The sequence below is a fragment of the Notamacropus eugenii genome, chromosome 3, assembly GCF_028372415.1.
Source record: "Notamacropus eugenii isolate mMacEug1 chromosome 3, mMacEug1.pri_v2, whole genome shotgun sequence".
Lineage (NCBI taxonomy): Eukaryota > Metazoa > Chordata > Mammalia > Diprotodontia > Macropodidae > Notamacropus > Notamacropus eugenii.
In genome coordinates, this window is record NC_092874.1 from 221,076,341 (window position 1) to 221,090,484 (window position 14,144).

At 40.7% G+C, this 14,144-nt stretch overlaps 1 protein-coding gene, 1 long non-coding RNA gene and 1 pseudogene across 2 annotated transcripts; 1 reads left to right on the forward strand and 2 right to left on the reverse strand.

Annotated features, from left to right (window-relative positions):
- Positions 1–1,814: 1,814 nt before the first annotated feature.
- Positions 1,815–3,085, reverse strand: LOC140531970 (splicing factor 3B subunit 4 pseudogene; annotated as a pseudogene).
- Positions 3,086–8,058: 4,973 nt separating this feature from the next.
- LOC140534018 (tubulin alpha-1A chain) lies at positions 8,059–12,825 on the reverse strand. Its single transcript, XM_072654576.1, has 4 exons — positions 12,521–12,825; positions 10,147–10,369; positions 9,690–9,838; positions 8,059–9,242 (listed from the first exon to the last, which is right to left on the reverse strand). Exons 1-4 carry the CDS (start codon positions 12,521–12,523, stop codon positions 8,262–8,264), a joined length of 1,356 nt encoding a protein of 451 aa, XP_072510677.1. The 5' UTR covers positions 12,524–12,825; the 3' UTR covers positions 8,059–8,261.
- LOC140534019 (uncharacterized) lies at positions 12,632–13,569 on the forward strand. Its single transcript, XR_011977144.1, has 2 exons — positions 12,632–12,768; positions 13,230–13,569. It is a non-coding gene; the product is annotated as an uncharacterized lncRNA (long non-coding RNA).
- Positions 13,570–14,144: the final 575 nt, after the last annotated feature.

Below are 14,144 nucleotides of genomic sequence, written 5' to 3' on the forward strand. Positions count from 1 at the left end.
TTCACAAGTATTCCATACATTCTAATCTTGCACCAAAGACAATTTAATAATAAATGATTTTTAAGTAATGCTGGCACAAATTTTTAAAAGACTTCACATAATGATTGCACCCCACTTTTTTGCACAATTTGGCATAAAATTGGCAATGATTATGGTAAGTAATATTTAGTAAATAAGACTGTGGTACAGAGCTAATTGATTAATGAATGAGGTATTAATATTTCAGGAACTAACAAAAACTATCCAAATGTATTCTTGCATTACTTTAGAACAAATATGATAATTGAATTAAGTAACATGTTGAAGAGTGATTATATCATCTAGGTTATATATTAGAGTGATTGATAGTTAACTCTGCTTCATATATACTCTATATTTACCTATCTGTATGCCTGTTGTAACCTTATCTTCCAATATGGAGTAAACTTCTGGAGGACAGAGACTGTAATTTTTTTTGTCTTTATAGTCCTAGCACCTAGAAAACATAGTTGAAGCAAATTATATTTCTATGTTTTGACCTTTGCTCTGAAAAATGACTATACGTGCATATTTTTGTTCTTTGATAAAAATTCAGTTCAGTAAAAAAGAGGAGTCTATTTTTCTAGTAAGAGACCTTACTGTCTTCTATGAATTAGGTAAAGCTGTGATATTTATGTAATTCACCAAAATAATAGAAATTAGATAGAGGCATTGGATGATTAGTAAGAGGCCACAAAACTATGTTTACTGAACCATGAACCAGGTCCACAGTAACCAGAATTTATTCTAATTTAGATAATTCTTTATTGTTTTATTTGATCTTACTGTTTGATATTAATTGGTGTTGGTTCATATCGTAGAGATTTCTACATTTTAATCTAGTCATTTAAGACAACAGTTTCCCCTTTATTTGCTCCTACCAAGAAAGAGAAAATGAATGGATGATAGAAATGTAAAGATTATCTTGTTACCACTTTGTCCATACTCTGGCTCCCTATTGCCACTTTTCCAGACATACTCTCTCTCTGTCTCTCTGTCTCTCTCTGTGTGTCTCTCCTGCTATAATGTATCATGCAGCAATCTTTTATCCTTTGAAAATAACTATATCCAGTGTATGACCCAGTCCAGTTCCTCCAGACTATCTACCAACTTGGAGGACATTCTTCCTTTTTTCTCAATGTGTTCAGGGCCTGGCTTAGAGTGTTCTTCTCCACCCCAATTCCTTCCCTTATGCCGGAGGACTTCCACATATATGTTGATGTTCTCTCAAGCACACTAACCTCTTAGCTCCTTAATATACTCAGACAAATGTTCCCTTCCCATGACTAAGAAATCTGAAGTCTGCCCATAACCTCCTATCATGCCTTATCTCCCTATACCTTAGTGCTCCTCAAACCAATTCCCCAATGTTGGTACCTTCCCTCTGAGGTTACCTTTTCTCTGCTATGCATATATCTTCTATGTAGGCAAGTGCCTTACATGTCTCCTCCATTAGAATGTGAAGTCCTCGAGGACAGAGATGGTGTTTTAGCCTTTTATTGTATCCCTAGCATCTAATATAATGCCTAGCACATAGTAAGTAGTTAATAAATGCTTATCTTCTACTTTTTTTTTTTGAAACAAGGGATCCAGCTTTATTCGCTGTCAATATTTGGGGAAGAAGTAAAACCTAACATAGAAAAAAGTCCAGTGGGGAGAAAAAAATCCACTGGAAAAAAGGACAAATTTGAGGAAGAAAAGAATGCCTCAGGCCCAGGGGGTAACAGTTTCTCTGACTGGTCCAAAAGACAGGGAGAGTCTCAGAGGAATGCAACAGATTGTAGAGAAATTTGGCACTACTGAGGAAGTGGACCCCGAAGGGGTACTGGTGGTACTGGTACTGGTACTACTACTGGTAGGGAGAGATCCAGTGGAGGAAGGGGTCCTCTTTGGTAGCCACAGGGTGAAGGTCAAAAGGGACCGCTGTATCTGTAGGGGGCATTAATGGAGGAGTCCTCGCATACCATGGGGAGGCATGGGGCCTGGGTGACCCATGGGAGACCCAAAAGAGAGTCCTTGGGGTGGCATTCCCATTGGAAGGGGGGCAGGATGAGGCATTCCTGGTGGTAGTTGTGGAGGAGGCTGTCTCTCTGAGCCTGGGGGCCCAGCATGGGGGTGTCCCAAGCCATGGGGACCATGATGGGCAAGCTGCATCTGAGACATACTGGGATGAGGCATCCCACCTGGTGGGAATGGATGTAAATGTGAGTGTCCATGTCCAGGATGTCCTGCCCCAGGGGTTTCTGTTGATGGAGGGCCATGGGCTCCAGCCCCAAGAGGCATAGGTGGTGGAGGCATGGCTGGGGGTATTCCTGGAGGATGGGTTCCAGGAGGTGGCATTGGAGGTGGGAATGAGCCTGGTGGGGTGATACCTGGTAGAGGAAGCCCAGATCCCAAGGAAGACACAACAGGATTAGAGGCAGAGGGTGGAGGTGGTGCATCAGCAAATAGCTGATGCCTGAGACAAGGGATTCTGTGCTGCCAGAAACCACTCGGCTGCAGAGCCATGGCATTCACCCTTAGAGTCCTTCTTGAAGGCATAAGATACTGTGATAGGTTGATTACACAGATATTGCCCATTTATGGCCTCAATTGCTGCATCGGAGGCATTGAATGAAGCAAAATTAATAAAGGCATAGTCCATGGAGTTGCCTGTGTCAGGGTCCTGCATAATCTTGGGGGTCTGCAAAATAACCCTAAAGGTGCTGAAGGTGTCACAGAATAGCTTCTCATTGATCTCAGGATCTAGGTTCCCTATGAAAATGTTGGCCCCCATGTCTAGGTTCTTGTTGTGAGCTGATGCTTTGTTCACTAGTATTAGCTTCCCATGCAGTTTGATCATGTGCATGATCTTAACGGCATAGTCAGCATCCTCCTAACTCAGGAATTCCACAAAGCCATAGCCTTGGTGCTGCCCTGTGACTCTGTCCTTGGGCATGTGCGTGTTAACCATGGGCCCAGCCTGCAGAAAGAGCTCCCATTGCAGCAACTCATTGACCTTCTCATCCAGGCCCCTCATGTACACCATGGCATCCTGATTCCATCTGGAAATGAGCCTGGCCTCCATATTGAATATGCACCCGCAGTCTCCCTTATCCTCTACTTTTGAATCTCTTGCTCCTTTGTCCTGTCATGCCTTGCCAAATCCCAACTCTGAATTTCTTCCACCATCTTTCTTCTCAAAAGCTGTTGAACAGTTAGAGAAAGTGACATAAACATGCTGACTGGATTCAATACAATAAACTTGTTATCCAGTCTCAACTGGGCCTTCACAAGGTAATCCTTTTCCTCCTTTTGAATTCTCTATCATACTCACTACAGTAGCAGTTCTAAGTCTTCTTTTTTTTTCTTTAAATCTCCCACACCCTCCCTCCCATACTTTCTCACCTAAGGACCTGGCCTCATACTTAACTGAGAAAATTGAGACCCCATCCAATGATCTTCCTCTTCTCCTCATTTCAAAACCCTTTGACTTTATCCTTTACTATTTCTTCCTTTATTCTAGTCTTTGAAGTAATCTTCTCCTTACTAAAGCCAGTCCCTCTATATATTCAGTTGATCCCATCCCTTCTGATCTTTTCTGGGATATTATCCTCCCTCTCTAATATTTTATCCCTCCCTCTCTATCCCTTCCTATCTCTACTCCCAGATAAATATCCCTAATCCTAGTTTCTCTCGAGTTCCAGGCCTAAATCATGAAGTGTTTATTAAACATTTCCAAATGGACTTCCCACTGGCATCACAAATTCAAAATATGCAAAACAGAACTCATCTTTTTCTCAAAACCCACCCATCTTAAGCTTCCCTATTTCTGTTGAAGGTACCATTATCCGTCTAGTCATTCAGTTTCACAGATTTGTTGTTGTCCTGGACTCTTGCTCCCTCCCTATAACTAATCAGTTATTAAGTCTTGTTTCTATGCTGTGTTGTCTATTGGATATGTTTTCCTTCTCTCCACCTACACAGTCAATATGCTAATTCCAAAACTCATTACCTTTCATCTGGACTATTGCAGTAACATCCTTTCTGCCTCATCCTATCTGTTCTCTGTCTCAGATCTCTCTCAACTCTGATCTATCCTAAACATAACCAAAGTGATTTTTGTAAAGTACAACTCTGACCATGTCACACAATCCCTACTCCCTCCTCTTTCAGCAAATTCTACTTGCTCACTAAAACTTTTAGGATCAAATATAATGTTTTCTGTTTGACATGTAAAGCTCTTTAAAACCTGGTTCCTCATCTCCTTCACTTCCTTTCCCTTCAGTCCAGTCACACTGGTCTACTTTTTGTCCCTCTCCCATAATATTTATCGTCCACCACTATTCTGGACCTCTCCACTGACTTCCATGCCAAGAATGATTTTCTTTATTTTTGCCTCCTCAAATTCCTGGTTTCCTTCAAAAATTCTGTCTTCTCTTGGAGGTCTTTTCTGGTTTCCTTTTGCCCCTCCCTTTGATTTATATATAATGTATATATAATTGGGGAGGGGATCTGATACAAGCACAGGTGTAGTATGTGGAAAATTCTAGGAAGTTTATTTCTGTGCAAATTGTGGTGACATTACCTTGGAGAGACTGTGGAGTATATGTAGACATTCTATAACTGGTTCTGGTTGGCTAACTACATGATTGAGAGGATGCTTTTTCAGTTATTTGCATAGCTAAAGCTATTGGTATCTTGAAGAAGCCTGAGTCAACTTCAACCCTCTTTTTGCTTCATTCACATCTGTGGGAGCTTGAGGATCCTCATGTGGTGAATGGTGAGAAACTATGCTGTTAGGGCCTTAGGGACTTCTCCCACTCTGAGGCCATGTGGTCCCAAGAAACTAGCTTCATTCCTTGACCTTTTTGTTTACTTTTTTCCATTTTAAGTGAAGGGAGTGGAATCTCTGACCTTGAGTATTTCAGAGAAATCCAGGAAATGGAATCCAGGCTGCGCTTTGTAGCCAGAGCAGCATCAAGGCCATGAAAAGAAGCAAGGAGTGATATCCAAAAAAGATTTTTGGACCGCGGGCTGCTGGAAGGATTTACCTGGCAGGCAAGCCACATCTAAACCAATACTATGTAGGAATTGAACTGTTTTGAGTTTACTACTCCTGAGACTAATGTGGTCTAGAAAAGAGTATATCCTAGAGATATTGAGAGCAAAGTTGGCAATTTGTTCTTGCTATATCTTTGAAGTAAATATGAAGCTAATTGATGTTGTGGTTAAATGGAACTGGGGTACTAGTTACAGTCCCCTAACAATAGGAAGGCACAGTCAGTGGGGGAAATATAGTCCTAAGGTTTACCTCCTAACACTCTGAATAAGTATGTGCAGCATCCTGGCTCTAGGAGAGGGAGCTAGAACATTCTTACTACACATGTCTATACCTACATATATATGCATATTGTCTCCCTATTTAGAATATTAGAAGGCAGGAACCGTTTTGTTTTGCTCTTTCTATCCTTAGTGTTTAATATAGATCCTGGCATATAGTAGATAATAAATGTTTGCTCATTGACTAGTTGATAGATGAAGGTAATAAGAATTTGCTGTCCCAGGTCAGAGCCAGGCTTTTTGTATGTAGAAGATATATCTGAATTCCAGGTTACAATGTAAGTAAGGTACACTGATAAAGTCCCTAGTTCCCAATTTAGACTCACTGCATTAATGCTAATGCCCAAAATTACAATCTTAATTTTTTACCTTGAGCATCAAGTTAAAGGCATTAACGTCTTTCAAAATGACAACTAATTCTAGGAAGAGCACCAAATAAAAATCATAATAAGTCATCAATACTTTAGATCAGGGGTTCTGCAACTCTTTTGTGTGTATCATGCAGCCCTCTGGCAGTCTAGCAAAGCCCATGGCCCTTCTTTGAATGTTTTAAAATAATTGAACAACTTGCTAAATTTCAGTTAGAGGTTAGTAAAAACAAAGATGTGGTTTTTCCCTATCCATGTTCATAGATCTTCTGAAATCTCTCCAAGATTCCCAGATTAAGATGCCTTGCATCTTAAGAAAAGACTTTGTTTTTCAGGACTTTTCTAGTGGGACAGCTATTTGAGAAAGGACTTTCATAGGGGAGAGGGTGTAGAGATATGTCCAGGGCATGAGGAGTGTCAGTGTTGGGCAGCATGAGGTCAGTGGACGTATTGAGGAAGGATCAAAAGTATGGGGAGATGAGTACTGAAAAGATGACTCAGAATCAAGGTGTGGTCAGTTGATGGACAGCCCAGATCAAGGAATGACAGGGACAAGGATTTGACAGATTCACCGAATGGGGAAGGCAGTCAGGGTTAGGGGTTGGCAATAGGCAAAGGGCAGAAGATACACATCAGAGACTGAAGGTTCAAGCAAAGCGCTCTAGCCGCTAGGGAAATTGAGATGGGTAATGCTTAATTCCAGTCCTAGAGAAACTGAGGTACTGGGCAGAGAATCAATTAACAAGATTTATTAAGAACCTACTTTTATATGCCGAACTCCGAGCTAGGCACTAAGACTATAAAAAATAAAATAAAATAAAAACAAAAATGAAAGTCCCTGGCCTCAAAGAGTTTATGGGAAGAAACATGTACATAAATAAGCATATACCAAAATAAATAGGGATTAGACCTATGATTTTGTTGAATAGTGAACCTCCAAGTAAGGAAATTCCCTTTATCAGTGTTGGCTGTCACCTTGTCTGCCACTTGTAATCTTAGAGAGTTCCCTGGGGCACTGAAAGGGTAAGTGATGTGCCCATAAATGCATGCTAATTCTTTTTATTGTTTTTGGGGGAGAGGGCCCTAGTAGTTTAGAGTGAGGGGGAATCAGGAAACACTTTACTTGAAAGGGTTTGCTTTAGTGTTTTGAAGGAAGCAAGTAATTATAAAGAGGTGGGAGTGCATTCCAAGCCTGGGGGATAAGTGCAAAGTGCAGAACTGGGAGAATGGAGTGTCATATTTGATGGAGTTTAGATGGAGTATTTGGGAATGGAAATAATATATAATCATGTTGTAAAAGTAGGTTGTGAACAACTTTAAAACCTAAATAAAGGATCTTATATTTGATTCTAGAGGCAATAGAGAGACACTGGAATTTTTTAAGTAGGGTAGTGACATGGTCAGGCTTTCACTTTAGGAAAATTACTTTGGTGTTTGTGTGGAGGATGGTCTGGAGTTGGGGGAGGCTTGAAGAAGAAAGAACAGTTAGGAGATTAAACACTAGTCTAGGCAAGAAGTGATAAGAATCTGAACTAGAGTGTTGGCTATGTGTGTGGTGAGAATGGATTCAACATGAAAAGGATAGATTCAAGAGATGTTGTAGAGATAAAAATATTAAGATTTAGCAACTGCCTAGTTATGTGGGTGAATTAGAGTGAGGAGTCAAGGATAAGGCTGAAGATGAGAACCTCGGTGATGAGGAGGAGAAGGATGCCCACAACAGTAATAGGAAGTTTGGAAGAGGAATAGGTTTTAGAAGGAAGAAAATAAGTTCTGTTTTGGACATGTTGTATTTGGGCCACCACTTCAGTAGTCATGTGTTGATACGGCACTGGAGCTCAAGGGAGGAGACTGGGATTGGATACATAAATGTATCAGTCATATGCTTAGAAATAATAATTGAACTCATAGGAAGTGATGAAAATAAAAGTATAGAGAGAAAAGAGAAAAGGACTCAGGATAGAACTTTGGTTCCTAAATTTTGGGGGAAGGGAGCATGATATTTATGGTGATTCAGTAAAGCAGCCTGAAAATGAGTGGTCAGAAAGGTAGGAGAAGAAGCAAGGGAAAGCATTATTCTAATAAGTCAAAGAAGAGAAAGCATCCAAGAGGATCATCAGATTACAGATTTAGATTGGAAGGTAGCACAAAAGCCTCGTAGTCCAGATGCTTCATTTTACAGGGGCCAAGGAGTAAGAAAAGGATAATCAACTATGGCAAGTACTGCCATGATGTCAGGAAGGATGCGGATTGAAAATGTAAATCACATGTCGCAGTTTTCTTTCAGTGTTCCTTAGTGTTATAGAATATTTTTCAGATAATGGAAATAGAAAACACAAGACAGTAATCATCTAAGACAGGGAATATTTTTATTCAAAACCCATCAGATAACTGGCTAACCTGGGTCTTAAGCAACATTTCCACATTTTAAAGAATAGATCAGTAATTGTACATTGAAGTGTATACTATTATGTACAAATTAACTGATTGACCAAAAACTCATCAATGTTTGAAAACATTTGATTCCCTGTAAAGCAGCATCTCTGTGATACTTCAGTACTCTTCTCCTTCCTCTTCACCCTCTCCTTCAACAGAATCCACACCAACCTCCTCATAATCTTTCTCCAGGGCAGCCATATCCTCCCGTGCCTCAGAGAACTCTCCTTCCTCCATGCCCTCCCCCACATACCAATGGACAAAGGCACGTTTGGCATACATCAGATCAAATTTGTGGTCCAGGCGAGCCCAGGCCTCAGCAATGGCTGTGGTGTTGCTTAACATGCACACAGCCCGCTGTACCTTGGCCAGGTCACCACCAGGAACCACAGTGGGAGGCTGGTAATTGATGCCAACCTTGAAACCAGTTGGGCACCAATCCACAAATTGGATGGTACGTTTTGTCTTGATGGTGGCAATGGCAGCATTGACATCTTTGGGAACCACATCACCACGGTAGAGCAGGCAACAAGCCATGTATTTACCGTGGCGAGGGTCACATTTCACCATCTGGTTGGCAGGCTCAAAGCAAGCATTGGTGATCTCTGCTACAGAAAGTTGCTCATGGTAGGCTTTCTCAGCAGAGATGACTGGGGCATATGTGGCCAGAGGGAAATGGATACGGGGATAGGGCACCAGGTTGGTCTGGAACTCTGTCAGATCAACATTCAGGGCACCATCAAATCGGAGAGAGGCAGTGATGGAGGACACAATTTGACCTATCAGCCTATTCAGATTAGTATAGGTTGGGCGTTCAATGTCAAGGTTTCTGCGACAGATATCATAGATGGCCTCATTGTCTACCATGAAGGCACAATCAGAGTGCTCCAGGGTGGTGTGAGTGGTCAGAATGGAGTTGTAGGGTTCCACTACAGCTGTGGAAACCTGAGGGGCTGGGTAAATGGAGAACTCCAGTTTGGACTTCTTGCCATAGTCAACGGACAGACGTTCCATCAGCAGAGAGGTGAAACCAGAGCCAGTCCCACCACCAAAGCTGTGGAAAACCAAGAAGCCTTGAAGACCTGTGCACTGATCAGCCTGTTAGAAAGGAAACAAAGAAACAGATCATTGATGCTTGTTATGTTGTAAACATAAGAAGGCATTTTAATGGACTATGTCTACTCCTTTGGAGGGACAGATCTGATTCTAAAAATGTTTATTTTTCTGTTATTTATCTCTATTGGGGATCAGGGTGCTTAGATAGGTAATTTCCTTGATGTGGGGAACTCACATGGTCTTAATTTCCCCTGGTACTTCTCTTTGGCTGTATTTACTTAGCATTTTTCTCAATTGAAAAACTTTTAATTTTTATAAAATGATAATGGTAATTCAATCTATTTCTCCCCTTTGTGTCTATAATACTGATAAAAAGAAAACCTAGAGAGTCAATCACCTCATTCTGTTTTATACTTGAGCTTTTTTTAATGTTATGGAGCCACCTCTCTTCTTTCCTCCCCCCCAAAACCATTTTGAGATGAAATATACCAGCTTCCGAATCCTGTCTAGAACCAGGTCGATGATTTCCTTGCCAATAGTGTAGTGCCCACGGGCATAGTTATTGGCAGCATCTTCCTTGCCAGTGATCAGTTGCTCAGGATGGAAGAGCTGGCGGTAGGTTCCAGTGCGAACTTCATCTGAAAGACAGAAAGAAAGAAAATTAAAAAGGTGTAAAATCACCAAGGTAAGAGTCTTTCTGTCTTCTCTTACTAACTGCTAAGGTAAAGACAAATGGTCAACAATCAAAAGGAGATATTTGTTACATTTTAAAAGTTTTCCTCAAGATTTTACATGGTCAGAAACTGAAAAGAAGCCTATAAATAGTCTCATCTCAGACAAATGGAATTACACAAAATAAAAGTTTAATTTTAGGATTGGTTCATTATAAATTGACACTGACAGTTTCAAATTTCAAGAGGATTTAGGGAATTGTAATTAAACATACCAATGACAGTAGGTTCCAGATCTACAAACACTGCTCTGGGGACATGTTTGCCAGCTCCTGTTTCACTGAAGAAGGTGTTGAAGGAGTCATCTCCTCCCCCAATGGTCTTGTCACTTGGCATCTGACCATCAGGCTGGATACCATGTTCCAAGCAGTACAGCTCCCAGCAAGCATTGCCAATCTGGACACCAGCTTGGCCAACATGGATAGAGATGCACTCACGCTGCATAAAAACAAAAAAAAAATTAGAAGAAATTGTAAAATTAGACTTGATTAAGATATATAACTTTTCTGTTATTTTTATAAAAATATATTTCTATTCTTCAAGTTCACCTGTGAAATTGACATTTATTATATACATATTAGAAAGCAATCTGCTATAAGGGTTATAGTTGGGCGTGGCCTGAACAATGCTTTGTGTTGGCTGCAGCAGCACATTGTCCAAATCTATTGTTCATACTGTGAATAAATCATATAAAAATAATAATTTGTGGAAATGTTAGAAATATTTTCTTAGAGAATAAACACAAGTCAAAGGTTTATGGATTTCAGTTTAATTGTGGATTACATGATAATTGGTCTACCACACTTTATTTTTCTTAAGTGAAATATTTTCCCAAGATCTAAGAAAGCTTAGTTTCCACCCTACCCCTTTCTCCTTAAGAGCAGGACCCCCATTTTAGCAGGATTTTGATATTTCAATATAGCCATCTGCTTTATTGCTGAAAAGGGGAGACCACACCCAATCTGGGAGCACTCGACCCAATCAGAGCTAAAATCAATAAAAGCTAGCTGTCCCTTTGCTGCATTGCTGCATTTTTTCTGCCTAGTGTCTGCTTTGCACCTACTGTATTATTTAACATAGCCATCTCTAATTCCAGCAACTGGCTGCATGATCTCATTATATTATTTTGCCAGTTCTCTTCTGACTCCTTCTGGGACCCTGTGTGTGAATAATTGAAATGAATCAATGAAGTGACACCAGAACAAAAGGTGGTCTCCATATTATATGCCAGAAAAGAGGAAACTAGAAAGATGTAATTCTTCTTTGTCGACCTCAGTATTTTATTGTTTTGTCTTTAATTTTCTCCATGTAATATTTTCCAAACATTTCTCTGCAAGTGCTTAGAAAAAGACAGCCTTTCAAAATCAGAATTCCTGAATCCTTCCCAAACTGAAACAACATCAAAAGAACAAAAAAAAAGCCTAACAACCCACCAAGATCTCACAAGGTTTGGTTTGTTTCAAATTTCTGGTGCATTTCAATATATCCTGCCTTCTGTGGAATATTCTGATCACATCCACTAGAGAGTTCTCTTTGTCTCGATCTTCTTTAGGGCACCCATTCTACTGTCTATTCACTGACTTGATTTCTTGCTGGGGTGGAAGAGGAGACAGGACAGCTCCCCAGGGTCCTGAAAGGACCGCACTTTACCCTGACTTGAAAAATGAGCATCTTGTTCACTCTGGGTGAGTTGTCAAGGCAGTAAACCCTTGGGGTTTGCCAGGCTGAACTGAGATTATCTCCCCAGACCTTTCGCAACTTTTTTTATTTTTTATCTTTGGGTGGGGAGGAGAAAATCCACAATCCTCTCAGCCATTCAAAAAGCCTACTTTTATGTGATTGTTAATCAAATTTATTAAAAGACATTTTTCCCCCTTACAAATAATAATAATAAAGATTTCCTGCTCAAGAGCATAGCGATTCCAAGGAGATAGACACACACACAAAACCCGACGAGACTCCGCCCTCTACTCCACCCTTACTCCCCCTACCAAAAGTACTAACAGAAACTAGCACTTTACGGGGGAAATGTGTATTTTTTTTTACGTGACATATTCTCATTTTTATTGGTTTGGTTTTTATAAACCCTGTTCTTTGCTTAGTCTCTCCAATGACCCAGTCCCTATCCCCCGCACCCCACCCCACTCCCGCCCCACCCAACACTGCAGTCAAAGGGGAGGGGGATGGGAGCAGCCAGACTGAAAGTAACACGAACACATAAATATACATGAGGCAGTGGAACTATCGCCGGTTCCCAGCCTCAGGACATTGCATCATCCCAGACAGATGGCCTGCAGTGACCAGCCCTATGCGGCACTGAAATGTCGCTAACCATTACTCCCAAACCCCTCCCTTCTCCTTTGTTCTTCCTTCTGGTTTTTCGGCCGCCTGCCCCCAATTCTGGTCCGCACCGCCATGTCTGCGTACTAAGGCTTAAGAGCAAGAAATCTGATACAGGCACAAACAAAGCAGCTGTCCTAAGAAGCTGCAAAGAAAATGGACTTGAGGTTCGCAAGCAGCACCACCAACAACCTTCACTGCGCTAATATCCCCTAGGGAGGACATAAGAAAGGAGATCGGGAACCTTACCATGATTGCTGCTTTGCGGCTGCTGTCGATGGGTGAGAAGAAGAAGAGAGGTTGACGCTTCTTACAGCGCGACTCTTAGGCGGTCGATGTAAGAGAACCTACTGCACATGGTCCAATACAGCTCCCTATATACAATTCTGTCACCATGGGGATGGGCTAGGGCTTTTTCCAGTTGGTCCAGACCCCTCAATCTGCCCGGAGAAGCCAAGACCAGAGAATTGTGATTGGTGCACACGACATGGGATGAGGTAATCTCTTCCCCACCCCTTTTTCTCTAGCATCCATAGACTGTTTGCATCCTTCAGACAAAGAGACCAAGCAAAGCAGTTAGCCAAGCAAGCATCCATCATAGGGAGTGGCAGGAGAGGGGTGGGGGTGGAAGAAGGGGAAAAAAAGAAAACTGTGGTTGGATGAGTTTATACTGATTAAACCACAAAACTACACCTTTGTAGGAGGATTAGTTCTTTACTTAAAAAGCAGAATGTCTGTGTTGAAGTAAAATAATGAACAACCAAAAAAAGTGACCTCAGGCCTCTTTCCCTCTTTTAGGAAATAAACTGCAATAGCCATTAGGTGAGGGTGAAGGTTGAAACCTTTTTGTAAGCTTTAAAAATGAAGTGTGAGAGGAAGTGAAATGAAGCTTGAGAGGACCTGGGGAAAGAAGATTATTTGTTTTTAAGTTGCATCTCTAACTGTAAATTTATTGCAGATTTATTTCCGAACCATTCCAAGGTATTTCTGAGCCTTGTTTTATGACCAAGGAAAATGATGGACAAGCATAAATGGAAAAAGAATTTAATCTAAGAACCAAATAAGAAGTCTCCACAGGAACCTGTACCAAAAAAAAAGTCTTATAAGAGAATGATCTAGGCTTACTGAACATATTTTGAAATGGGAAGAAAAGGGAATAGTTTCTACTTAAGTAGAAAATGTTCCTTTAACAGCACTCTGTTTGAACATATTTTGTATGTTTTATTGCATCTTAAAAGAAATCAACCTTTTCTGATTCACCACTGAAGAAAATAAAATAAAAGAATGATTGGCCATGACATCTCTCCTGTGTGGACAGTTAACGTTTATTCTTCTATTTGCTGGGAAAATAATAGGTACTGGAGAACTGAGACCACCATACAGGACAAGAGGTGGGATGAAAAAAGAATACTTTACCAGACAAGAACGAACAACTTGGAATTTATGTAATCAGTTATCTCAATACACTGAAATTTGTAGCTCCTATGAATTAGCTATGTATGGGGGGGAGGGGTGTTGTGCCTTGGATATGTGTGTTGGCTATTGGTATTATAGGTACATATTGCTTTTGAACAATAGACTCTGAATTGCTCAAAAGCCTCATAAATAACCCAGACAGTCTCTGCTTCTTTTCAGAAATCAGATCGCTGTTCCTTTTTTGGGGAGGCTTTGTAAAAAGGGCATGTTGTCAATATTGCTAATGCAGAATTAATGTTGAAACTAGTACTACTTTGACAATGCAGATGAAAAATAAAAAAGGAAAGAGGTTAGTTATTTTATTCACTTCAACTCACCATACTTTCTTCTTGAGCAGATACTGTTTTTTTTTATTCTGTCAGAGACATATTGGATCTCCAGTCACCATGTACAATGT